This window comes from Meleagris gallopavo, chromosome 1 (assembly GCF_905368555.1).
Source record: "Meleagris gallopavo chromosome 1, MGAL_WU_HG_1.1, whole genome shotgun sequence".
In the NCBI taxonomy this organism is placed as follows: domain Eukaryota; kingdom Metazoa; phylum Chordata; class Aves; order Galliformes; family Phasianidae; genus Meleagris; species Meleagris gallopavo.
Genome location: NC_139404.1, coordinates 111,245,597 through 111,273,242, shown reverse-complemented (window position 1 = coordinate 111,273,242; position 27,646 = coordinate 111,245,597). Strand labels below are relative to the sequence as shown.

Below are 27,646 nucleotides of genomic sequence, written 5' to 3'. Positions count from 1 at the left end.
TACGTTGTTTTTGTAAGACTATAAAGGCAGTTAATGATCTGTAAAACGTTTGCTATGCTGCTAAAAAAAACACATTATCTTCTGCATGGGTAATGTAGAGGTGATGCAGATGGGTATTTCAGTTAAATCCAAGCACTATGCATAATTCTACTTTAAATTCTTTCATTTTTGCTTTCCTCTGTTTTACTTAAGTGAGAAAGGTAGGGAAAATTAGGATTAGTAGGCTTTCTGAATTACATTTAGGAAGTTAATAGAAAGGCTTTGACAAGATTGAAAGGCAAAAGGCAAGGACAGAAAATGAGAAATGAGTGCTAAGAGAGACAGTTGTGCTGCGTGAATAAGAAAGACAAGATAGGAGGAGAAAAAACTTAGTTACGTAGCATTGATCTGCATACAGTGTTTGAGTCCATTAAACTGAGTTGTTATACCATGCTAGTGACTTAGCAAAACCTACTAGCAATCTTTCCTTTTTCTTTACATTTATTTTCTTTTAGCAACCTTCATGAAAGAGGTTTAAGACAACACTGGTATAGACACCAGCACTTACTGTAACAGCTGTATGTTGTACACACTGTGAGACTCTTAAAAGACAGGGATGGATTCTTGGCCTTCATGAACTCTCTTTGGTTTTATTGTGATACTAATTATTGGTTGCTCTGCCAGAATAGTTCACAAGAATGTCTATTAACTACTGCTTAATGTGATGGTAGTGGCAATAAACTGCACAGTATACTGTATAATAGTAATCGTGTTTATCTGAGGGAACACATTCAAAAGTAAGTCTTTCTTGGAAAGCCTGCTGCAATACACGTGGTGTCAGTGAAGAAATTTGTGTACTGAGAATCTACTGTGTTTAACAAAAGAGATGTTTAAGTACTTCAAAATGTATTGGATAAATCACTTGAACTACAGAAATAATAATACAAAATGGTTGCTGAAACAAAAGACATCTTAGGGCAATGAAAGAAAGCATTGATAATATCAGCCAGCTTTGGTCTATTGCTTCTTTTAATGCATTTTGACCCTTTCTTGTTTCTGACCGTCTTGAGTACAGCCTATCCACTCACTGAACAGGGGTTTGGGATTTCTGTCCTATAGCCTTTGATGAATAGCATCGGTTTAATATTTAGAGTGAGTTTGTGTCCAGCTACAGAAATAAAAAAATTAATAAAAATCAAGAAAAAGAGTGCCAATTTGCAAGCGTGTTGATTGACTTGAAGATCAGGTTATCTCAAGATACTCCTTTGGTAAAACACAGTATTGTTTTCTGAACAAATTAAACACTTGTATGGTAGCATAATGGTAGCTGAAAGGATGAGGTACAAGTCTGCTTAATAATAAAATCTATCTCTTTGTTCTTCTGTCTACTAGAGTGTCTTCATGTGGCAGTAAGCAAGTCTGATTTAATCTCTTCCATGCCTCCAAATAATCCTTACTACCTTTTAATACTATTTCACTGAAGTCAGATGGTGATGGAGAATCTCATTACAAATCATTAATTACATTCTAAACCACTTTCAGAGAGAGATTTAGTGAATTTGAGGAAAGAAATTTGGATGTAAAAAGTCAGAGACGTTTGTTAGAATTTTTAAGAATAACAGACTGAGAATTATTTGCAAATTGCCTTCCAGTTTTTAGTTACAGAGGAAGGATACTTCATTTGTATGTCCAGAAGGAGAAAGTAACTTGTTTTTTTCTGTTACCAGAGTTATTACCACCTAGAATATAAAGTTCCAAGATTAATTATTCAAGGGTCAAGAAGAGCTAGAGCCAAGTCTTCACCCAGATTCTATGGTCTGTTGTCACTGAGGATAGAGAATAAGATAGTCTTTATTAATGAGATGAGATGTTGTAGTGCTTAATGAGATAAAATGAGCCTTTGTGTAGCAGTGCACTTGGTGAAAGAGAAAGTTTTCTGCTTCATTCCTTGTGTACAAGGAACAGCTGAGTCATCAGCGCCTATCAAACACAGGTACTAGAAGAGAAACTTTCCATCAAGGTCACATTTTTCCTGTATCATCCTAAAATGTGATTCATTTGTGTATTAAATTTAACATTTAATTTAAAATCATGTCCTTCAAGCGATCGTCTGATTTTTCATCTTAATGCTGTGCTTTTCATCATGATTATGTCTAGATGTATATGAACAGGGACTTTATTTTTGAATTCTTCAGCAAGATAAAATGCCTACGTGGCCCAGGTTATTACAATTGAGTTAAGCAGTAATGGGAGACCTATCTTCATCTGTGCAATAACTATGTTTTCTCAAAGTGTCATGAAAACTCAGTATCATTGTGACAGTTACTCACATTAGGAGCCTAAGAATAGATACTTCAAATGCTTTAGAATAAAAACGTTCATCAGATTTCCCTCCACCCCAACTTCCATGTAAGTTTGCCTTCTTTTAATAGAATCACAATTTTCTATTTAATAGCCTCACAGCATATGAAAAATATTCTGAAATTAATTTATGTTTTAGAAAGTATTCTGTGCGATTGAATGCCTGCAAAGAGGGGTGTGTATGTTTTGGTTATTTATCTATAGGCTACACTTTATCCAGCTTTTGGTCCTGCTGTTTTTTTCCAATTTCACTTCCCAAAGAGGAAGTGAGATACTTGGTAGTGGTGTTTTTCTGTTGTTGCTTTAAAAAAAAAAAAAAAAAAAAGTAAAAATTGATAATTTCCATCTTAAATGGAGTGTTTATAATTGCACATTTAACAATGAAGTGTCTTCCAAAAATCAGAGTGGAAAATAACAAGCTGAGTTGTTGATAGGGACAGGCTACAGGTTGTATTGTTTGGAAGCTGAGCTGTTAATGAAGCTACTGTGTTTATTGGGAGATCGGAGAGGAAGAAACATGAAACAGGGAGTTGTACTCCCTCTCACACATGTGATTATCTGGCTCACTAATTAAAATACATGAGAAGTTTACGTAGTACCTACATTGTTTTGTATTAAATGTAGCTACTTGAACATGATTTTCTTTCAAATTTTCCTAGGTGTTTTGAGAACAGGGAAATGCAACCAAGCAACAGTTGCTGCTGTTAAAATTTATAACTCTAGTTTCCTTCTTTCTAAAGCTACTGGTTTTAACATCTGTCATACATCCAGGAAGGCCAGACTAAACATTTTTTTTTGTAAAACACATTTTTTTTAAGTTTGTATGCTGTGTGCTAACTGATGAGGGAAAGAAAATATCTATGTGTACCATGATTACAGTAATGATGGAACCTGAATCCATTTTAAAAACAACTGAGAACAAACTTGGGAGCACTGATTTGATGTAATGCTGTGTATGTGATCTTGATTCTCTTCCCACTGGAACAATTATCTAGATGGAAATAGTTAAGGTTTGGTATCAAAAATAGAAGAAATATGTGCTATTTTAGTAGGAAAGACAGCCTGCCTTCGTCATGATTATACACCCATGAAAATAATATCATTGTAAGATGGTTAGGTTTCGCTCTTCAATTTTTGTTTCGGAATGTCAAGTGCAATTATGAAATTCAAACCTCAAGTCAGAAACTTTGGCATGTAATCTGAAATCATTTTCATTCAGTAGAACAAGAATTATTTTTGTAGTTATTCCTGCAGTGCATGAATGATTAAGATTATATGAACACTAGCCTTCCTATGAATTGTTCAGCATACATGAAAAATACATTTGCACGTCTCATCCTGTATTAGTGTGCTAAAAAGTCAAAAGTACAGAGCTTTTTATTTTCCCCATATATGTCATTAAAATGTGATATTTTTATAGAACCTGTTATGTATGGACATTTTCACAAAAGAGTGCTACCAGAAGCTGAGAAGCCAAGGCAAAAGTTGATATTAAGGACAAAGGTCCGATGTAAAGGTTGAGGCCTCTATACTTGCTCCAAGTGACTCTTGCATTGGCTGACTACAGATGGTTTTCAGGAGGTGGATATCAGAGAAGGACCTCATACCTCTACCCACACATAAGTGAAGCCTGTATCCAAGGGGAAAATGAAACTTGGGGAGCTTTGTGGTCAAACCTAGGAGTAATTGAGGGAAAAGTGAGTGAATCACGTAGATCATATAATACATCATTTATATTGTAGTAGAATACACTGGTATAGTTGAGCGTATGACAGTTTTACAATGTGATACAAAGCACTAAACTTGCTGTAGACCTTGACATAAAAATAACTGCATAGGGAAGTGCGTGCAGTAAATAAATTGTGAAAATACATGTTTTCTTACCATATAGGTTCTAATACAATGATTTTTTGTATCTAAAAAAAAAGTAATTTAACATTTCTGAGTGGAAATGCAGAGATTTTATTTAACACCTTACATAGTGACTAAATGTGAATACAAAATACATGATGTTGACGTTAGAAACATGCAACAACGAGGTAAGGCAGTAACCTTCTACTACCTCATTTGTGTGCATGTTTTGGATTTGGAATTTTCATGCCAGGAAGGCTAATGATTTCTTTTCTGGAATAGGTTAGCAAGTTTTCTTACTGGACATAAAGTAAGTAAGAACATGCCTGGAGCCAAGTTATTTTTGGAGTGATTTTATATAGATTTATTTATTCATTCATTTAGAATATTTGTGATTAGTAGCATTTTGCCATCAACTGTACATGGTGGGGCAACAGAAGTGGTGATGCTATAGTATAATGAAAGTTGTTCAAAGACATGCTGGCAGTTAGCATCAAAAACTTACCAAAGGAAAACAGCAATGACGATGCAGGATTTCTTTTTGTGAGTATAGGCAGAAGGATTTGAAATCTTTCCAGTTACCTCCAGAAAAGACAGCATTATCCAAAACAATAGCAAAGGCACAAGTTCTGTCTGAACTTTGAACACACGTGTAGTTAATTCATAACAGTCCTGACACGTGGAAAAACTGCATTTAGTGGCTTTTTGTCTTTTTCTTCCCATACAGACAACTAAGGATAGTGACAGGAGAATGGTTCTTTGAAGAGAGAGCAAAGCGCTTCAAACAGTCAAATCTCGGAACCGATGTTGTCAGACAGTCCATCCTGCGCAAGTCCCCAGGTAGGGACCTCAACAGAGGGATTTGCTGCATATGCTTAGTACGTTCAAACCATTTTCCCAGGGTGTTTTACCTGTGTTGCACTTCATTCTTCACTGTAGAAGATGTAAGCGTAATCAATAATCAGCCATTTTTCATCTTTGTCTCTCTTATTTGTGATGGTAATGTGTAAAATGCATGATCCCTGATTTCCATTTTGGAAAGTCAGGTGAGATTGGAGAGGTACCTTTGGTTCAGATACCTCCAATAAGTTGCACCTTCACGCTTACATAAAGAAAGCATTCTTCTGTCCTGATTGAGCAGAGCAAGCATGTACTGTTTGTGAGCTGCTGTACTACCTTGCTGGTACCACTGCATTAAGAAATAGGAGTTCAGCCTGAATCCTTACGCTTCACTTGTCTCATAACTATTTCACTCTGATCACAGAAGTTGGTACTTAAGTAGTCTCTTTTCAGAGGTGGCATTCATGTCTTTCAGTAGGAATGTGGTACTTCAGAAACTGTCAGACTGATGTTTCTGGTGTTCTTTTTTTTTGATATTTTTGTATTTTGTGACTTTTTTTTTTACTATGTATTTATATTTGAAAGACACATTTAAAAAAATGAGCCATTTTTTTCCGCCATCTGCTCCCAAATGAACATGCATTTTAATTAAGAAAACATTATTTCATGCAACACAGAAAATGCGCTACACTGCAAAATTATATTTCAAGTCCTTTGATTATTAACTGTAGTGTCAGTGATAAATTCAGAAGCATAGTTCAACATTAAAGCTGGTAGGAAGAAACATTTCAAACTACTTGAAATTTATTTTTCCTCTACTAAACAGTAAAACTAAAGAATCTTCCCAGCTGTTTTCATATGATATTTTATCATGTGGTTTCATTTAATACTGAAAGATTGAAAACCTATTTTTGCAGTCTGTTTAATGTTTGCTGCCTTTACGTGTTTAAATATTGATTTTTTTTCTTGTTTGTTTTTTCGTTCCCCATCACTGAAGATACAGTTTCCAGTAAGGATGAAGAAAGAACATTCAAAGATCAACACCAAGAGAATGAAGAAAAAGAAATATCAACCTCCTCCCTAACTGGACATAAATCAATCTTTGGCAAACCTAGAAAGATAGGGTAAAGCCTTTTCTTTTTGGAAAGTGAAAATCGCATAACAGCTGCATGCGGTCAAATGGATTGTCTTTTGAGACTCTCCAACAGTCCACATCAGCCCCAAATTTTCCAGAGTTAGAAAGACTCTTCAACTGAGAGCTGCTTCCTATAATTAGACTGCTGTCTCCAAGGAAATGCAGCTGTAATTACCCTTCAGCTATAAACATAGCAGAAAAAAAAAGCAATTTAACTGCTGGATTATTCCTATTTATATTTGAAATAGCAGAGGGTCTCTGAAAGCAGGTTTGCTGAGAAAGCAAATTCAAGAAAGGCCTGTTTTCTACGTATACTCATTCCTCCCATTTACAAGTCATGTTTCCCTTTGGCTTCTAGCTGTGTAAATTTAGTCTAACAACCAAGCAGTGCTCCTTTGTTTTTTTTGTGTGTGTGACAGTGAATAGATGATAGTGGTCATTTTACAGCCTGTGAAGTGTATAAACCCACTTAGGCCATGGCCTTAGAGAAGCGCTCACTCATTCTCAGGGGACAGGAACAGATGCATTGTATATATGGTTGCATGTGTGATGTTCAAACGTAACTTGAGAAAGTTCAGTGAATGGGAATAAAATTGGATGAATGTTCATGTCATGGGTAGAGCTGTAGATCTCAAACATAGGGTAGGTAGATGGCTTTCTACACCTCTTCGACTGTTGAGGAGTAGTGGGTATGGAGTTCCTTCCTCCAGTCAATCAGGAAATCGATGTGAAGTATTTTTCTCTCATTAGTAATGGTGAAAAGAGCATCAGAATATCTCTGGCTTCTGAAATGAAGGTGAAGAAGGAACCAGCTCAGGGAATTTGTTGTAGGGGAGCCTATACATTGCTCAGAACTATGTTAATTGGTAGCTATAGGGAGTGCGCCTTAAAATTTAGTTTTCGGATCCTCCTTTACTTAAATCCATTGAACGTTTACTCATGAGAAACAAATTGTTTTGTTTTGTTTTGTTTTTATTTTCTACTTTTTTTTTTTTAGTAGCTTCCAGCATTTTTTAGTTTGTGATTTGGAACATTTTCCAATAGCGACATTCCCCATAAATTTATTTCTACAAGAAATAGGCCACTTCTCTTAGGAGTAAGTCATTACTTCTCCTCTTTCTTCCTTGCTCCTTTTTCCTCACTCAGGATCCACATATATCTCATGAGTGCATTTGCTTTAGCAAAGCCATTCTGGGGCCAACTCCTTAAACTTAGCATAATGGGAAACCTTTCTACACTCTTGCTTGTAAGTCTGTGAAGTATACTGTGACTATTCAGTTACACCTAATTTCATTTCCATCTTTTTAAACCAAGTATTGCGGGATTAGGTAGGATAGGGGGGTGGTGGTGTGTTTTCAAGAAGTTTGAGGTATTGCTATGTACAAGTATAGAAACTGCAAAGAGATGTTTAAGAGAAAATACACATGGTAATTTCCTACAAGAAAATACGCATTCTTGATAAAAATTCTTTGCTGTGTGTCTACTGTAAAATTCTGAGAATTTTCACGAAAGGCACTGTTAGTTTATAGCAAGTAGTTAACATTTTATTCTGTGATTCTGTGGTATTTTGATATTCTGTGTCCTAAAGTAGCTTATTGTAAATATGATGCTGCTTTTGTTCATAGGAATCAGCTTGATATTCAGATTTGGAACTTTGTTGACAATTATATCCCAAGTAGCTCAGACATGAATTGAATAGAATGTGCATTTTGCTGTTTCCAGGAAAGATATTGCAACTTTTACAACATTTTTTTTTAATTTCCTGTTTTCATCAGGAAGATAATCAGGGCAGCTACCAAAGGAGAAATCACAATTGCAAAAGATGAAGGTGGAAGGAGCATAGGCTCTGAAGCTGAAAGCCAAAGCCTGCACAGTAGCAAGTCAACACCTTGTTCTGAGAGGTGAGTGGCAGAAATCTGTTGTAGTTTGTGCTGAAATCGACGTAAGGGTGTGTGCCAGTCCAGAAATGGACTGTCTTCAATTGCCCTGAGTGAGCACAATCTGAGAAGGAGAGCTTGTGTTTAATAACTAACTACATAAAAATTACTCTGTCCTTCTCTTTTTTCTCCCTTATGTTTAGGTGGTGATTGCTGTCAGTGCATTGGTTTTTCTTTTCTGGCTTTTAATCCAGCAAGCTGTGTTCGTGTTGCAGAACTGAGGACCTTTTCCCCAAAGTTTTACTTTCGTAATGACATGTTGATTATAGTTTATAACTTTTTCTTTCAAAGGCTCTATTTTATCCCTCTCTTTCCATTATTATGTTCCAGTTATTTCTAATAGAGTTCAATTTCTAATTCTTTGGGTCTTAGAAAATCTTTGTTATTGCTTATTCTGATAGCATTATAAAATGTTGCATGCAGTATTCCTCTCGTCTCACCTTTAAAATAAAGTAAACAAACAGCTTCTTTATTTTTCTTGTTCACTTGGGTAGTCTATACTGAATACCCATATGTTTTACACATTGGAAATTTGATAATTTGGGTTTCTGTAGAGGGATGAAAATTCCTACCTTGTACAGATATTCAAGAATGTTTGTTGTAGTTCATCCATTGTTACCTTATAGGGCTGAGTAGTATTTATTAAAAATAACAACTAGCTCTCCCAGGCTGTCACTGTTGCTGCCCTATATTTTCCTGCATATTTTTTATTTTTGTAGTTGCCCTATCTTTTAGTGGCTTTGTCAAAACTCAAAATATTTCACCTACCAGCAGGGAGATTGAGAAAGAATAAAAATTTTTTCTGAGTATTTTAATTTAAGAAAAGCTGTACTGAGATGGGAAATGGGAAGGCCTGGGCCAGGAGTTCATCTCTTGGCCTGGTTTATTTCTACTGCTGCAGAAATGTTTACTGTTACTGCGGCTGAATAAACTGGGTTTGCAGCATCAGGATGCTCCTTAGATGAATGGTGTAGGAATTTCAGACTCATCTGTGCAAACACTACCCCCATCTTACTGAGGTCTTGTCTACCATGTGGAAATGCACAGTATGGTCACCTTATAACAACTTCTTTCATTGTCGTCTACATAATATATGTATAAAATAAGTTGGGCCTTTCTCTAAAAGCAGGCTGAAATAAGCAAAAATGTCTGGAGACGACCTTCTAGTATTCAAAAGGGGATTACAAACAGGAGGGGAATCAACTTTTTACAAGGGTAGATAGTGATAGGACAAGAGGGAATGGTTTTAAGCTCAAGGAGGGAAAGTTTAGATTAGATTTCAGAGGGACGTTCTTTACAGAGAGAGTGATGAGGTGCTGGAACAGGCTGCCCAGAGAGGTTGTGGATGCCCCGTCCCTGGAGGTGTTCAAGACCAGGGTGGATGGGGACCTGGGCAGCTGGTCTAGTATTAGATATGGAGGTTGGTGGTCCTGCATACAGCAGGGGGTTGGAACTTGATGATTCTTCCAACCCAAACCATTCCATGATCTGGTGTGCAAGTGCTCGTTCTGACTGATGACTACAGAATCTCTCATAACACATTTTGAAATCTTTGTTATCCCAGTCCTTGTGACTTTGGAATGCTTCTGTTGATTTACATTAGTTTACAGAGTGAGGAAAAAATCTGTAACAAGAGCTTTCATAACACAAAGCAATCTATCAAAAGTGGTGTGACATAGAATAAAAATGAAATTTTATTTTTTACTGATATTACTCGGTGCAGTTTGACAACTGACCATGTCAGGTTTAGAAATAAAGTGTGCACTGAAATACAAGAGCTTTGACAAAATACAGATGACAGCCAGGCGCTCTGATTTTGTGGCTTCATGGCACCAAAGGCACTTCTTTATGTGAGCAGATAGGACTAAAATTCAACCAGACCACATTTTTTAGGGTTTGTTGATCACTGATTCATCAGATTAAAAATTAGTAGTGCGATTATATGAAATGCACATGCGTGAGAGTGAGTTTATTATGAATAATCTACTATTGTTGATATAAGAAACGGAATGATAGTTGTTTAAAAGGTTACTGTATGACCACTAATGGACAAAATATTGTTGTGTGACATTAGTAGATAATCCTGGTTTTTGGAGTTTTCCTCTCTATTCCTTGTTTTTAATAATTCTACAAATGTGGTCTGTGTTCCCTGCTTAGGGTAGACAGGAACTGAGCATTTGTTCTCAGTTCAGTAGTAGTTCTGATACAAATTTTTGTTATTGTAGAGAAGATTACACTGCTGACTGATAACAACTGCTGTTACCCTAATGTGGTATGGCAAACTAAAGTGAAAGTGAAATTCAGATGTGTAGCACAATGAAGATGCTTGCAGATCTAAAATATTTATTAAGCAAGCTGAAAATATGCTTTAAGTTCCAAAATCATTTTCTCCAGCAAAATTGCACTTCCATTGTCCTTTGGTGCTGTGTTTTCTGCATGAAAAAGGCTGTGGTGCTTGCATCAATTGCTGTTTATCAGTAATTATTTGAAATAGTAACTAGGACTGTGTACAGAACTGTTACTGTCTGGAAAGGCTCAGTTACAGTTCCCTAGGTTATGAAGGAAAATGAAAATATCTGAACTGATGTTTGCAGGGAAAGAGGGAAGAACAGATGAGTCAGGAACTTGGATTTTTGCTCCTAATCAAATTTCAAATGGAAATAGGACTTAAGCTGGAAACATTAAAATAAATTTTAAAATCATTTTCATTCTTTCAAGAGTTAAAAAGTGATAAAAATAAAAAGTACAACAGCTTACCCTTCCTAGCACTCTAACGCATGGACTGATCAATATTTCCTAATAGAAAATGTCCCCTTTGTCTGTTGCAGCATTAGATAGCAATTGGGCATGGTGACTACAGGTTATTTTTTCTCACTTTTCAGTCTGGGTGAAATGATCTGCCAGCTGGGGTCACAAGTCATTGTCATTATATAAATAGGAAAGCGCTCTTCTAGCAGGAGAGAGGATAATTGTTTTTCTGGAGAGGAAGGAGAGTGCACAGCTGAGGATTTTAGAGTTCCTGGGGATAGTGCTGGCAGAATTGGTCAGAACTGTCAGATCCTGGTAATTTTTCTTCAAAATGAGGAGCAGCTCATTCCCTGTGTGGGAAGTCCCACTGGAGGCCTCACACCTTTTGCTGAGATGCTCGTGTACTGTCACATGAACATGTGGCAATGCAGCAAGTGGAGAAGAGGCGCCTGCTCGGGCTATTCACACTTCTGGCAGAGATGCTGAAAACAGGTGTATGCGTGACATAATTGATTCACCCCAGCTTATGTTTGTCTTTCCAGTTGACCGTTTCCTTGCAGTGGATGACACGGTTCATCCAGAGCAATGTAATTCTAATAAACTGTTATCAGTGATATTTTATTCTGTGGTTTGCTGGAAACAGTAATGCTTATTTACTCTTATCTCCTTCCCAGAGGAAGCACTCTTTCCCTGAACAGCAGCGATACCGAAGCTGCTGCAAGCCATCTAAGAGGGGCCGTGGGCCCTGCAAACAGAAGCAGTACTTCCATAGCTTCCCTCCTGAGGTCGCCGGCACTGAGCACAGACAGCATGACTGCGGATTATAGCAGGGTAAGTTCCCTGATGTAGAGCTGACACCAAACAGGGCTGGCGCTGAGGAAGACAGCTTGGCTGGTGTCTGCTCTGTTAGATCAATTTGTAGCTCAGGAAGGACGAGCCCGGTGGAGAAGATTTTGTTTCTTCCGTAATTCTGCTGGGACCAGTGAAGGTCTCTACTAGAGCAAGATTTGTCATGCTCTATCAGTGATGTGGTTTTTGGTTTGGCAGGCATTTTTCTGTCTAAAAATTGCTGCTGATATCCAGAATTGCATAATGACTTACAGATTCTGCAGTGGGAAGCACAGGGGATGAGTTTACATGTTTTTGACACTGTAGGGCCTTGAATAAGTGCCGTGAGCTAAGGATGTGACTCTCCAGCATGCAGGGCCCAGCACACTCCCCTTGACTTCTGAGGGAAAAGATTAGCACTTGCAGAAAAGCAGGCAGTACCTATTCTAACTTTTTTCTGGATTTGATAAATTATGACATAGCACACAATGTGTGCTGGATGCTGTCAGAATGAAACATCTGGGATTATTTGCTGTTATTAGGCCTCCAGAGGTGTAGATGGCCATGTCTGAGTCAGCATTCTTGGCTGCTTCATAATAAGCAGGATTTGGCTCACCTCAGCCAGAAGCAAACACTGTCTTCATTCCTTTATCAGACAGCTGCTCTTGGCTGTATGCTGGGCGGAAGAACCATCCTGCATTCGTTTTGGTCATCCCTCCTAAGAAATCAGGCTTGTTCCAGTGAGTTAGTGGGCATGGTGGTGATGGATTGACGGTTGGCCTACATGATCTTGAAGGTCTTTTCCAACTTCAGTGATTCTATCATTCTAAGTTGATCCAAGTTGCCACAACACAAGCTGTGTAGAAGGAAAGGCAAATTTATAGTCAGAGATAATTCTTTTTATTGCTGGAAAGAAGTAGATGAGCTTTTGAACTCTATTTCATTGAGAGAACACATCCATTTGTTCCAGCTTCCAAGTACTTTGTCTAATTTATAATCTTTCATAAAAATGAATTAGTATTTGTGAAGGCCAGTTATGAGTGCTGTAAATAAGTTAATACTTGTTTTATTTATATTCTTGCTAGCACACACATTGACTTTATTTCAAGTGCATTAGATGTCATTGAAAAAGACAAATCCATTCAATTAGGACACAGTTGATGTTGTTAGCTATTCCTTGTACAAGAAGGCAAAAAGAAAAGTAATAATATCAAGCATACTAGCTTTATTTAAGGAATTATGCTATCATAATTTAATTAGTTCAAATCCATTTACTTCTAATCTGACTTAAATTATGCTGGTATAAAGCCAGTATTTCTTAGTATTTCATAGTATTTCTTCTTCTTTTTTTTTTGTTTTTTGTTTTACATAATTTCTAGGCTAAATTAGCATTGAATAGTTTGGTTTTTTTTTTACTTTCCTTCCCTCACTCCTGATGTATTACTCTGATTTTTCAGTTGCGAGCTCAGACTGTACACATGAATTGCAACTTTTTGCAAATTTTATGCATGATCTTCACTAAGCAGCATAGAGTAAGTTGTAAACTAAATGTATTCAGTTATAGTCCAGGTGCTAAAGAAGCTTTGGATTTCTGGAAGTTAATAGAAATGGTGCTTTTGTACACTGATGGTAAGTAAGTTCAATTTTTGTATTTCTGGTATGTGCTTTTTTCTTACTGGGCAGGACACTGGCTCAGAAAATGGCATGATTATTCCAGTAAGTGAAAGTGTACCTGAAGATTTAGTAAAGAAGCACCATAGGAAAGCATCTGGAACACCTTCCATTGCAGTTTCTAGAGTATCTTTGTCATCAGGCAAGTATTAAGTCTTCTTTATTTCTGCTAGCCCTTACCATTAGAAGATTATGGCTATTCTTGTAGGTTTGTGATTTCTGTTTTTAGTGCACATCAGAAAATCAGGGATAAGAGTCATGTACTTGTTGATGTTCATTCTACTAATTCATCTTTTTTCTAACTAAATTTATGCCGGTTGATAAGTTTCATGTTTGAAAATATGGTAATCCTTACTGGCAAATTACATATTCTTGGACTTGCTACAAGATTTTATTCACAGTTTCACATTGTTAAATCAATCCCTCGGTGGTCAACCATATAAATAATATCTGTGAGCTATCTGTATAAAATACTGCAATTGCATTTCACACCTTCTTTGCTTGGGAACAAATCACACTGAGAAACAATGAGCTGTCAGATAACAAGTCCCTTACAGCTGTCACGTCGTTTTGGTTTTTATACATGATGCACTGAACCACTTGGTTTAGCTGTGATTTACCTCATTTCATTGGAGGCTGCTAGGTAAATGAGGCTTGCACAAGAAGATGCTGTCACAGCCTCTTTGCAGTGGTGGGTGGAGATCCTCCTTTCCTACCTGAAACGGGAGGCAAGAGTGTCGTGCACTCTTCTCCCTTTTACTTTGCTTCTTACAGGCTAACAGAGTGGGTTCAGATTCACGTTTCTCTCTGAAGAACAGCGCAGGGCTTACTCTCTTTCATTTGAATTTAGCCCAAAGCAGAAACCTAGGGACATGTCCCACTGAGCTAACCAAAGGAGTTACAGTCCTCATCTTAGATTTTTTTCACTTCAAAGCATCAGGATTTCTTTGAGAATTCTGCATTATGCAATTCCTGGCAGAGGCATTTCTGGCTATTACTTTATTTCTGAAACAACTGTTTCTTCTGCTTCTGCTGCCTTAGAAATTAAAGGCTTTCTGAGCAGCATTTACGAGCTGGCCTCATTTTACCAAAGTATATGCTGAGCAAAATTGCAGGCAGCATGGGAACATCCCTCAGACTCTTCATTGTCTTATTTCTGGGGGATTTCAGAGGCTGCTGGCACAGCTGCCCAGAGAAGCTGTGGTGCCCCTTCCCTGGAGACGCTCAAGGCCAGGTTGGATGGGGCCCTGGGCAGCCTGAGCTGGTGGGGGGCAGCCCTGCCCACGGCAGGGGTTGGGTGGGTGGGCTTTGAGCTCCCTTTCAGCCCAAACTGTTCTGTGATTCTGTGGCATAAGATCAAAATGCAGACCTTTCCTGTCACATCTATAGACCAGGAAGAGGATGAACAGCTGAAAACTTTATATAGATTCTTATCTGCAGGATGTAGAAGTATTCTCTTCCTTTATTTTTTTTCTCAATTTATTGAACAGTAGCACAAAAATTTAATGGGGAGAACAAAGAAAATATTTCTCTAAAATATCTAGCATCTCTTGTGCCTTTAAAGAGGGGATGAGAAACTTGTGGAAATGAAAAAAATGTAGAGTCTGAGACTTACTTGCTTTGACCCTTTCTGCACAGTGGTGGCAGAAATGCTTTCTGTGCCCAGCTGTATCTCAGGCTGCTTAAATCTGAAGGAGATACTGAAGGGTGTTTGGTTATGGTAGGTGACGTGATCGTCTCTACAAATGCTTGGGCGTTATTCCAAGTAATGCAGTATTCCAAGGTCTAACATACAAAGTAAAAAGCTTGATCTGTCATGTCATCCACAGGAGACAATTACATCAGATAAAAAGTGCACGTGAAAAATGTTGGCAGAAGGCCAAATAGCACCGTAAAACGTTTTTCTATTTTTCCTCTTGATGGTCATTTGTCATAGAGTCTGTGACCAATATGTACAGAAATGCAATTCTAACATTTTTCCTATAAAAACAGTCTGAGACAGCACTCAGTAAAGAGTAGCAAGGCAAAAGTGGCAGTATTCTTTACGCAAAATTGTAATGAACTGCTTTGTTATTTTCATTTTCTAGACCGTAGCCGATCTGAGATAGATTTGAGTGAATCTTACTCTGAAGGAAAACAGGATACCTTGAGCGTAAGAAGCAAATCCGTACCTAGCGCCTTAGATGAGGAGCTGGTGAGTTGTAAACATGTGAATGTTTATCTGGCAGAAATCATGTTTACTCAGTCTTAGAAAATCAGCACTGTATGTATAAGTGATGCAAAATGTAAGTTGAGGGGTATTTAATGAGTTTTTAAACAGTTTCATTTTTCTTTAGTCTGTTGGCTGTAGAATGATTCCAGTGAATAACAGCTTGCTATTAATTTGCTACTTTTTGAGTTTTCAGGTGAATAAAACCGAATTTCAGGCTCTAGATTATAGATACTCCAAAGTGCTGTTGACTCCTACTTTCTTCATTTTTAATTTTTATACTGAAAAATACTATACTTTAACAGCTGTAATCTTTATCTGTTTCTGGTTTTTGTCCTGTTTCTTTGGAAGATGAAGCCCTCCCTATCTTTCCTACCACTTTTCCCAATCTCTTCTTTCTGTTAATCAGTTTCTTACATACATCTACATACCTCTTTTTGTGTGTTCTGTAAAGACTGCCTTTCCTGATGTGATAGCCAACTTCCCTCTCATTATGCACATATTCAAGACAGACACACAAGTTGCAGATGTGCATCAATGCCATGAAAAGAAAAAAAAATCCTAGCTTGTTGAGTATGCATGAGGAAAAGAGTAATTTGAACATTTTTTCATCTAATCATAGTTGTTTTTAAGTTTCCAAATGCAAATGGTTTGCTTGAAAAAGAAAAAAAGAAAAGAAAAAAGAGGAGAAGAAACATTACCTGCTGCAGCAGTCTTTTGCCATAATACTTTCCTACCCATCTGCTCTTTTCAGAGTGGCATTGGCCATGGGAGATGTGTCCCTTTCTTGTAATGTCTGATAGTTGGGGATTTGTGGAAAACAGTATGTTGGGATTCCCATCTGTTTCTTGGATTGTAACTACCTAGTGAATTTGCTCTGTTTGATGAAACATTTAGGAAATAACAAGCTATTTCTATGCATCAGATTTATGTTGAAATAACCTTCAAAAATTAATGTTTTATTATTTAATTTTAGTAAAAAAAAAGAGTGCGTTCTTGATTTAGAAGTTGGAAAAGATGGCAGAAGAGAACCATAAAATAAGAAAATAAGAGCTTTAAATATTTTATGTTGGTTTCCTGCTCTAGTTGTACGGAGTGTGATAGTTGTCACTTGGAAATTTCTTTAAGGCATGCACCAGAAGTGTCTTGTCTAGAGTAGTTTTAGGTTATTTGATTTTTGCCTTCCTTGTACAAAGAAGGGAGTTTTTGCTTACTCTAAATGAAATGTCAGATTGCATCTCAGCATATTTTTTAGGGTAGTTTGACTCATGGGACTACTTCAGTATCTTGCCTTAGATTACATATGAATGCTGTGTTTTGAGATGAAGGTTATACTCCTGCTGGAGTTTGGTTTTGTGGTGCTTGATATAAGAGACAAAAATAAGAATATCTGATGAAAATAACAACAGTTCCTTCAGTCTGAGAGGAATTATGACTTTCTTCATCTTGATTGGCTGGTGGACCTAGCTGAGGTCCTTTAGTCTCTTGTAGGTGATGGGAACTGATGGTAGTGGTGTGAGAGATGCCACACATTAATAAGATAAGCAGATTGCCAGCTGGAAAGGTGGAAAAAGCATTTTAGCTGCTCTGCTCCCGGCTTTATCAATAGCACCACTTACATATAGAGGTAGAGATTGAGTGGTATTTTTCTTCTTACTCTTGGAAGTGGGAAGGGACCAGAAAGCTGCATGCTGTGGTATTTTTCAAGGAATCAGCTAACCACGTAGTGCTGCACTCGGCTGTGTGTGCACCTTATCTTGAGAGATGTGCGTTGAATTCCTGACCAAGTAGTGTTCATTACATGCTCAGCTGCTTTATTAGAAGGAATTGGATAATGTGCATTTTATAACCCCCTCTGGAGACCGCGAGATTAGTGTTCTTCCAGCTCTAACTTTAATAGGCTTATATAAGCTAATAACACTAACCAATTATATAGCTACTGTTCTGTAACACCTACTGAGAAACATAATCATTGTAGTGGAAAAGGAATTAAGCGCTTACGTTAAATGGTAACCATTTGTTTTAAATTTATATATCCGCTTGCAGACAAAAATTGGTGATCACCTACTTACCATTAGGACTCAGCGCTCTGAGAGTTTGAATTTTGGGTGGTGCTTTGTGGAGCCAGGAGTTGATGATCCTTATGGGTCTCTCCCAACTCAGGGTATTCTGTGATTCTACAACTCCCTGTCATGGAAGCACTGTCAACACTTGAGTGTCTAAACCCTAAACATCCCTCTGCAAAGATGGTACCTCACTGTCATTTGTCCTGTGTATAATTATTCACCAATCAAAATTCAGCACTTGATTTTTAACACCACATATGTGTATACAACCATGTAAGGGAAAGAGTTGGGTTGTATTACCAGAATTGCTTCTCTTTGATGCACTGGCTGGAAGAACACCTTGCCGGTGTCATTTTCATATTTTTGTGTCGCTTGAATTCTAAAGTCAGTAAGGAGAGTAGAAGTGAAGAGTGCTTGTTTATTTTATTTTATTTTTTGAATTAATTAATTTATTTACTTTTGAAGGATTCAACAGTGTTTCTCATGAGAATAGTGTACTATGTTGTGCCTGGGTCTCCATGGACATTTTCTTTACGGTGTGAAGTATCTATGACATTTTGTTCTGCAGTGGACCCCGAATAGAAAAGGAAGGAAACACACCATCAGAGGAGGCTCACTGTAAAAACATGAGGCTAAGAGGGTTTTTTTTTTTTTCTCTTCAGTATGTAATTTTTTGTCCCAAATAAAGTGATGGCTTGTCCTCGTTTCCCTTTGCTCAACATTAAATGTGCACGATTGTGGTTGGAAAGTAGTAATAAAAAATTTTGCATAGCTTTCAGCTGATTCATTTCAGTAACTGGAGCAAAGGATTAGAGAAGTAACAGCTAGTTTTATGCATACTAATAATGAACACTTTGCGGATCTTTAAATAAACAATGACAGTTCAGCTCTCCAGAAGCATTTCTTTTCTGCTCTTGTTCCTAATTAGGATAGAAGTCTGTGTGATCTCTGTTTAGTTTAGAAGGTATAGAGAATGGTTGTGCAACAGTGAGGTAGGTCGCCACATGAGACTTGTATAGTTGCAAAGCAGATATGAAGGATTTGTACATTTGGCTTCCATAAAAACATACCTGCCATAAGGCTTAAGGAGATCCTTGAAATTTCCCAGCTGCTCTGAATAGAATGGAAGATGACTTTTTTCCCTGTAATTTTTGCTTCAAGTTAAGAATCCTATTAGGATTATCAGCCAAATACTAAATTTCTTGTTAGGTTTTATTTTATTGCTGTACTTAAAAAATAATATATTTTTCCTGGATATGACCTAAGGATGTTGGATTTCAGTCTTGCTTATTAGAATTCATCCATATATATATATATATGAAGGTGTGCAACTAATGATTTCTTTGTATTTTTTTCTGATTATTATTGCAATAATGCATTATTTTAAAGCAAGAATTTTTTTTATGTGAACAGTTATTAATTATGCAAAATTATATGTCTACAGAATAAGATAATGAGTGTGTGTCATTTCTTCCATTTTTTAAGCAGTTGAAACCTGAAATCTAATGACCTCTTTTTTTTTTCTTTTTTTTTTTTTTTTTTCTGTGTACCTGTGCAAAAATATGGAAAATGTTAGTCAAAATTCCTCTGGAGATTAGAATTCTCAATGCATCCTTGTGTCATCTTGCCAAAGCAGAAAATATGTGAAACAATGTCAGGGGACAGAGGCTGACCAAATACAGTGGAGAACACAATGACTGAATTGCACATTTCTTTCTCATTTAGGATTCTCTGGATGAAACAGAAGAAGATATTGATGACATCGTGGCCTCTCGTTATTCAAGGAAACATGGACATCTGACAAGTGGATTATCAAGAGTAAGATCTTGAGTAGAAAATTTGCTTTTTTCCTTTCATATCAGACCATTATTTCTTCAAAATGGAGATAAACATTGTACCACTTAGAAGCATTACAGTTTATATTTTTGTAGCTTTCCTGACTATTTCATCCTACAGTCGAGGAACATGCTTTAGCTTTTAGATAGTGTTCTGACTACTAAGATTTTTCCACTGTTCAGAGCTAAGACATTGATCTCTGCAGCACATGTGGGAAGCAACAACCTTTTTTCATCAACAGATTTGTCCACACATTCAGATTACTGCCAAGCTAATATTTGGGGAAGGCAAGCCATAGATGTTTGCAGCATATGGTGACTCTGCTTTCCAGAGGAGCATTTAATTTGTTTGAAATAAGTAGAACAAAGCTGTGGTCTGTTCTTCCATCTTATTTTGCTTTCTGAATGCTAAGGTTCTTGGGACACAAATATTCATCCTTCCATTAACTGTGACAGGACTGTTACGCCACCTCAATCTCAAAAAGTATTTCTTTTTACAGTGAGAAAGGAGACATTTGGGGGGTTCTGGTGGGTGCCAGCTTTTCTACCTCCTAAAATAACTGTGGTAATTTTTTTTGTGTCAGTCATGCCCACAAACTGTATAATATAAATCAGATGTTTGAGTCTTTTGGTTATCTGTTGCAACTTGGTGTTGGTTTTGAATGGTTGCATTTTCAAGTTGTTACAAATGCTTGGTATGCAACAAAATTAGCATAACAAGTCTTATGCAGCTCTTTTTACAGTCAGTTATTCACTGTTAATAGGAATAGTCTTTAACATGTCTAGTTTATAAATATGTAGTATGTACTGCATTACTGGTATCTGACACTTAGGATGTGTGCATCTCATCTCTAGTGATGTCTTGGAGCATTATCTAGCCACTGTTTTTCATGCCTTGTGCTGAGAGTAGCTCTGGCCAGCACACAGAGTAGCAGTAGGTTGCAACAAACAACAGATTGAGGGTGAGAGACTTGAAGAGAACAGATAGCTGGGGAGTCTTATGCTAAAAGAGAAGAGAAAATATGGTCCATGACACTGATTAGTGAACTGTTCTTTTCAGACTGCATTCCCATTAGCCTTCCTGTAGGCATAGCTGTGGGAATACACATTTAAGTTCTTGATCCCAAAGAGATGGTGTTGGCTGAACCCAAACTTGGCTTATCTGAGAACAACAAAGGGCTGAGAGAAGTGTCCCTGGAGAACATTTTGGTATCTCAGCTCTGCCTATGTCCAGACTTTTTTTTTTCCCTTTTAATTTGCGTAATTTGAAGAAACAGCTACAACAGAGATATGTGGCATGTCACACCAAATCAGACCTGAGGAAATGTGGCTTGTTTGATATTGGTCTAATAAAACCCACTTCTCTGAGGCTGACTATGACTCATTGTCTCCATGCCTTGCTGGCCCAATGATTTCACAGGCAGAATTGTTTTTCTTTCCTCTGAATATTGGTAGGTAGGTTGCAAGCACTTAAGTGCTTTCTCAATTCATCCCATTAATTGAGGAACTGTATTTAGAGATCCTTCCCTCTGTGTTCTGTAGGCAGAATTCTGCCTGTACATTGGATTTCATCCATTTTATGTAGAGTCCATTTTTGACCTTTTCCTAAGCAGACTGCAGCTTTGTTGCTGCTGGAGATTTGAGGTAATCTCACATCTTAATGCTCTTATTACTTTGTACTCACCCTAAAGTGATTGTTAATGTTAGTGCATGCAGTGCTAATGGAGAAATTTTGAAAGGCCAGCTACTACTTTCTTGAAGAACGTATCAGTATTACAGGTTCACTGTGGCTTCTTTGTGTTTGTGTTATTAGTTATTAACATTAATTCTCTCTAGTATTTTTTTTCCTTTTCTTATTAAATGCTTTTGAGCCTTCTGCCTCATACAATTTTTTCCCTGTATTTTACTTGTCTGTCAAATGACTATGTACTATTATTATGTCACATTGCAGTAATGTTGTTAGTGAACAGTAGGCTTCAAGTGCATTTTTTTTTAATATGAGAATTAAAAGTATGGCAAGGGTACTCTAATACTAAACATTCGAAATAAAAGAAATATTTCAGAAGGTAAAAATGCTTTATATCTACTTATATGATGGGCGAGTGAAAATAGGAATGAAAAATGGCATTGAACAGGAATTGTAGCTTAGCATTATGATGTTTTCTTTCTGTTTTTCCAAAACTAATACGTGAACAGTTTATTTAGTTTTCCCCGCATCCTTCACTGGTTCCTTTCCTAAGCACATCAATGTGTGGCTGTCAAGACCTATCATGTCATTAAGACTGAGTTGTTCCTGTGCCTTCCTGCTCCAGTAAGATAAGATTCAGAACAAGTGTAGTTCATAGTGATGGACTAAAATGAGGCTAAGCAACCTCCATGTGCAGTGCTTGTTTACTACTTATGCAACTGGAAAATGATTAGATTTCCTAGGGACATTGCGTTTAGCGTATGTAAAAGCTGTTGTAATTTCCACAGAACAGAATGTGCAGAAAGAAGACAAATGTGTCATACTGTGGTTTCTAAGCAGTTGAGAAATTGCATTTGCATAGACTCTAAGGTCAGAGATCATCTATGTGTTTAGGATTTCCCAATTGTTTTTCCCTTGCTGCCAGTGTACCTAAAGATCAACAAAAAGGATATTTGGGTTCAAGAGAACAGATGTTCCCTCTGGCCACATTGGTGTAACCTTATTAGATTTTTGAGATGGGTACACGGATGGTTATTTTCTTTTTTGTTTCTTCTTCTGGACTCTGTTCTTTCTTCCTTCCTGTAGGTTCCAGGGAAGGATGTAGTTTCCCATGAATTAATTGTTGAGATTTTCAGATATTACTCAAATAAGCAGACACTAGAAGGAGTTTTCCCCAGTATTCTGTAACTGTATTTTTCCCCCCAGTGACATGTTTAAACATTTATGCATATTTTTTCCATCTGTACTTACAAACTCCTCTGAGAAACTGCTTTTTTGTTGTTGTTATTGTTGTTGCTGTTTACAAAGGCACCAGTGCTGCAATACAGGGATGCTCACCTTTTGACTAGCCTAAGTAAGAACTGAGTTCACAGAGGTGTAACTGGGGCACATCCAAGGACAATCTGATAGGAATCTAAATTTTTTTCTTTTTGAGACAGCAGATAACTTCATTTCTATTTAATCACCTTGAGCCATGTGTCCTTCAGCACTTGAAGTATTTGGAAAACACTTTGCATGTCTCTGCAATATCTTTTCCTTCTTTCTTGCTGTGGCTTTGTGAATTGCATTTACCTGTCTGTGTAGGTAATGCATTATGACTGCATTTATTCTTTCTTACTGCAGCTATCTAATGCTCTTTTCTGTTGACCTTTTGCACTGCTTTCTTTAAAGAACTTCCCAGAAGGCTCTGACAGAAAATGGAACTTCTTAAATGTGCCTGAAACAGACGGTGATACTGTGAGTTCTCTGCAATCCTCTGCTTAACTTACTTTGAAGATTTCTCTCTTTTTTCCCTCTGAATTGAAAACTGTATCTGTATGTCTTGCAAAGTGGGATTTATATTGTTATGCATCTCTTTGAGTGGTCTTATTCAAAGACTAGAAATCTGTCAAATGTTTTCTTCTGAGAATGTCTTCGCATATTGCTCCAATTTTCTTTAAAAACATTTAATTCTTTTCTAAGTGAAATCTTTTGGAAGAGGATATTCCTGTTGCAATACTCCATAGGACAGCAGCAGGAAAAAAAAAAAAAAAAAAAAAAAAGATCAGGTTGTGATATATTACACAGTGGAAGATTTTTTGGGATTTTTGCTAAATTTTTTTTGGCTTTAGGAAAATTGCACTAATGGTGAGTATTGAATTTTGCTAATTCTTTTAGAACTGCAAGTGAGAGGCTGGTGTCGCTTTAATCAAGTGTGTTTTTATACCATTTTCATTAAGGAATCATCCTTAGAGCTTTTTCTAATGGTTCTGTCAGCAGTTATCTCATGATATTCAGTAAGAACTAGGTGGACAGCTGAGTTGATTTTTATCTGCTTGGAGCTTATGTGAGCTTACAGTTGATGTGGATTGACTGCTCTTTAGTTCATGCATGAATTCAATGGTGATAATTTACATTTAGTCATGTTTATAAGTAGGTTTTGAGACTTGCATGCAAAAAACATAAGCTGTCTAGATAAATAAGCTATTATTAGTTATAGTTCCTATCCCCTTTACATCAGATATAAGCCAGAAGAAAGAAAAGAATACCACTATCTCTTTTCAAAGCAAGGCTTAACAAGTGAGACAGTATCTGTGACCCTATGAAAAGCGGATTCTGGAAAATGTACTTTGTTTAAGCTTCTAAGTCTTTTTTCTCTCCCCATCCAGACCAGCATTAACAGCATGCTGAGTGTATACAGTGAAACTGGTGACTATAGCAACGTGAAGGTCAGTGGTGAAATCCTTCTCCAAATCAACTACAGCTACAAAACAGGTGCTCTCAACATCCTGGTGAAGAGTTGCAGAAACCTGGCCATTGTGGATGAGAAAAAACAAAGGACTGATCCGTAAGCACACAGAATATGCTTTTTATGCTCTGCTGGAGCTGTTCTCCAACACATCACACACTGTAGTCAGCAATGACATAGCCTGCTACAGGCCAGCATTTTGGATTCTTTATGGGAAATACATTTTCATTATGTTTCTTAGTGTGCGCATATTCTGAGGAAACAAATTATCAACTTATTTGCTAGTATTCTCTGCAAAAGGGCAAAAGCAGGAATTAATAGGGAGGCTGAACTGATTTCTTACTCCTAGGAGCAAAGCTGAACTATAGAAGAGGAGCAATGTTTCGGAGGGAGTGAGGGGAAATAGCTTTGTGCTGTGCATCAGTAGATTAACTTTGCTTGGACAGTGTTTTCTGGGATTCACATTATAGTTTTCAGTATAATATGTCAATTCTCATAGATTAAGAATTAATAGTATATTTCATCATCTCTAATCCTGTTGTATGTCAAATATGATTTTTTTCAATCTCAGCTATTTTTTGGATGTACATTGTGATATATAACCAGTCAAGAGTCATAATACTGCACAAAGGAAAATGTTTTCTGCGTTTCTCGAGAATGATCGAATTGATTTAGCCCTGCCATTGGGTTATTCTGATCCTATAAGACCAGCACTGCTGTGTTTGCAGAGAAAGACCATACCTTACCACATATTGGCTGTTACATACATACATTGTTTAGACTGCAGAAATTCATTTCCTCATACTTGGTGCTCATGCAGCAATGGAAAGCCCTTGCTCAGATTTTTTTGTTTTTATTCATTAATAACTTACTACTTGGTCCACAGATACGTCAAAGCATACCTTCTGCCTGATAAGTCCCGCCAAAGTAAACGCAAGACCAAAATTAAGAGTAACAGCACCAATCCAGAATTTAATGAAACGCTGAAGGTGAGAACGCCATCCCTCCCATAGGCTGTGATGAATGTTCCAGTTGTGCTCATAGGCATTCTCTATAAATGCTCCGTACAGGAATTAGGATTTGAAAATGATGCCTCAGAAAGAAAGTAAAGCAAAACATATAGTAATTGTGTGAGTTGTAATTTCTGACTTTCAGCACCGAGGAACTGTTTTTGTTTGGTTCTCCTCTTCACAGGTAAAACTTCTGTTAATTTCTGTAGGTCTCTATCAAAACTATTGATGTTCCCATCTAATGTGATCTCAGAGTTAAACACACTTTAGAGATTTTACATCAGCAACTGATGCTGAGACAGAGATAGCTTGAAACTTCCTAACTGACTTCTAAGAGAAGATAACCTCTTTCAGTAAAATGTGATTTTCTGTGGAGATTTTTCTTTGTTTTTAAAGCAGAACTGACTTCGGTAGTAAAATGCTGACAACAGCTTCACAAGCTGCATCCCTAAAACATTCATTTTATGTTGCAAAAGAGAACAAGAGACTACTCCCTGCAGGACTGGTTGAGCAGAGTGCCCCTTCTCTTTCCATCCCCACCTCTTACTCATGTCCAGCCTACACAGGCTGGAAAAGTTTTGTGTTCCCTATGAGCCACTCGGCATCTGGACCACAGGCCCCTGGTGATTCTGCTTCCTGTCAACTGACTGGAGTCATCCCAGCCAGCTGTCATAAAGCCAGAGACTCTTTTCAGATTCTCCTGAAAGAGTTTTGAGGGAATTTTGGTGATGCTTTAAATAAATTTCTTATAAGAGAGGCTAATACATATTTTCTGGCTTGTACTCTTGGCCTAACCTGGCTACAAAACCATTTTGTAGACTTACCTTGGTCTGTCCAGACAGCTTGCCAGGGGAGAGTCTCCTACTTAGCTTCATTTTTAAATGGTTTATAGTAAATTCTTGCCTGAAGTGGAGAGATTAAAAAAATAAAAAATAAAATAAAAAAAAAGGATGTGTTAGACTCTATTTGGCAAGGCTCATAGTTAGTGCTAAATGTTTGTTAGTAAGGAGCTCTGCAGGGATAAGACCTAGCAGCTTGCTGAAAATGGAAATTGTGACACAAAGGATTTACTTGAATTGCTGGAAGGTAAGCAAGAGCTAGATTTATTTGCTGCAACTGTTACTGTCATTAAAAATATATGTATGTATGTATCTGTCTTTATCTTTTGTCTTGGATGTTTATTCCATTATTGGTGAATATTGCTGCTCTCATAGTTGGCATCTAGGAGGAAGCAGTGTAGACATATCTATACTTTAATAGCCTACTGACGTGGCTAGCCAACCAGCTTCACCATTTCAGATTCTGGAGAATATATCTGTGTCCAGACGTTGCACTGAGAGCAAACAAAAAAGAAGACATCTGGGTTTCCTCAACTAACAGTTCAAGAAGGGTGAACCTCATGGAATTAATTGGCTTTTTACTAAAAGCAGAGATAGAATTCCAGTTGTTTATAGTTTTCTATATATTTGCTAGAATATGATGTTTCCTCTGAGGATTTTTAATAACTTTTGAAACAAACTGTGTTGCTGAGACTGAGACATTTTGGTGAACATGTTACAGATACAATTTTACTTGTTTTCAGAACAATTATTCCAAAGTTACAAAGATAGAATTGAAGAGAACACAGTTTCTAGAATGCAGTATCCAGCAGCCTCTCCTTAGTGATGAAAGAACCAGTGGGGTTTCTTCTTACAAACTAAACTTTGGTATTGAACTGGTATTGAGCTGTAAGGAATTAACAGGTTGATGGTTTTAAACATTGCTGTTTACTTTACGACCATAAATATGCAGTAAGTAATACAGAGAAAAGAGGTTTAACAGCTTCCTATGAGATTTCTAGCTATTGAAGTCTTCTTTGCAAAGCAAACAAATCTCTCTTTCATGGTTCATTTATTAGCTGCTGCAGGCTTCACAAAACTTAGCTATTACAGTAAAAGGCTCCATGGAAACTATTATTTATGCTTATTTTGAGGGTTTCTTTTACTGTTTTTTTTTGTTGTTGTTGTTGTTGGTAGTATGTCATCAGTCATACACAGCTAGAAACCAGGACCCTGCAGCTTTCTGTCTGGCACTATGACAGATTTGGACGCAACAGCTTTCTTGGAGAAGTGGAAATTCCATTTGATTCCTGGAACTTTGAAAATCAGGGCGATGAGTGGTTTGTGCTTCAGCCCAAGGTAAGGGTTTCCAGAGACCAATGAAACCACTGAGAAGCAAATTTAGTGAGGCTTAGTTATTTTTTCTTTGGAACATATTTATAGAACGATGACTTTACGATTGTTTAATGTGGAGGTGAAAATCATGCCTTTGTGTTTTATTCAGTCAGAACATAACATTTTCATTTTCATGAAGACTTCAGGAACAGTATATGTTGTTGGCTACTTACAGAACAGAACAAAACCACCAAGAAACACCTTTTAAATAAACTATATGTTCATTTTGCTGCAAACTGCTCTGGAAAAATGACTGAGTAAAGGATTTAATTGATTTTTCTACCACTATCCCAGTCCAGCCCTCAGCAGTTTAGTAAGGAAAAAGACTTTTTCTGCTTCAGTTCAAAGTGCTGCACTCTTTTCAGATGTAACAAAATGACTTATAATCTCTCAGTCACCTCACCCAGGAAGGTATAAGATGAGGCTTCTCAGCAGGTAAATCAGTTAGTTTATGAAATAGGACTTTTGCTGTACTTAGCTACAGACAGGGTGACTTCTATCTTTCGGACAGCCCTTCTTTGGCAAGGGCAAAAGTGTGCATTTTTGGA

The 27,646-nt window shown here is 37.2% G+C and overlaps 1 protein-coding gene across 8 annotated transcripts in view; it reads left to right on the top strand.

Annotated features, from left to right (window-relative positions):
* The window catches only part of SYTL5 (synaptotagmin like 5), a 78,278-nt gene that overhangs the window by 38,371 nt on the left and 12,261 nt on the right, over positions 1-27,646 (top strand). For 7 of the 8 annotated variants that reach the window (XM_085209969.1, XM_003202999.5, XM_085209958.1 and 4 more), the window contains 11 exons: positions 4,919-5,031; positions 6,029-6,155; positions 7,942-8,067; positions 11,526-11,682; positions 13,363-13,492; positions 15,438-15,544; positions 19,351-19,443; positions 22,819-22,884; positions 23,796-23,974; positions 24,762-24,864; positions 26,901-27,062. In XM_085209969.1, coding sequence (XP_085066095.1) covers positions 4,919-5,031; positions 6,029-6,155; positions 7,942-8,067; positions 11,526-11,682; positions 13,363-13,492; positions 15,438-15,544; positions 19,351-19,443; positions 22,819-22,884; positions 23,796-23,974; positions 24,762-24,864; positions 26,901-27,062 — 1,363 coding nt within the window. The remainder of the gene's footprint in view (positions 1-4,918; positions 5,032-6,028; positions 6,156-7,941; positions 8,068-11,525; positions 11,683-13,362; positions 13,493-15,437; positions 15,545-19,350; positions 19,444-22,818; positions 22,885-23,795; positions 23,975-24,761; positions 24,865-26,900; positions 27,063-27,646) is intronic. The other variant, XM_010725066.4, reaches the window with a different exon arrangement.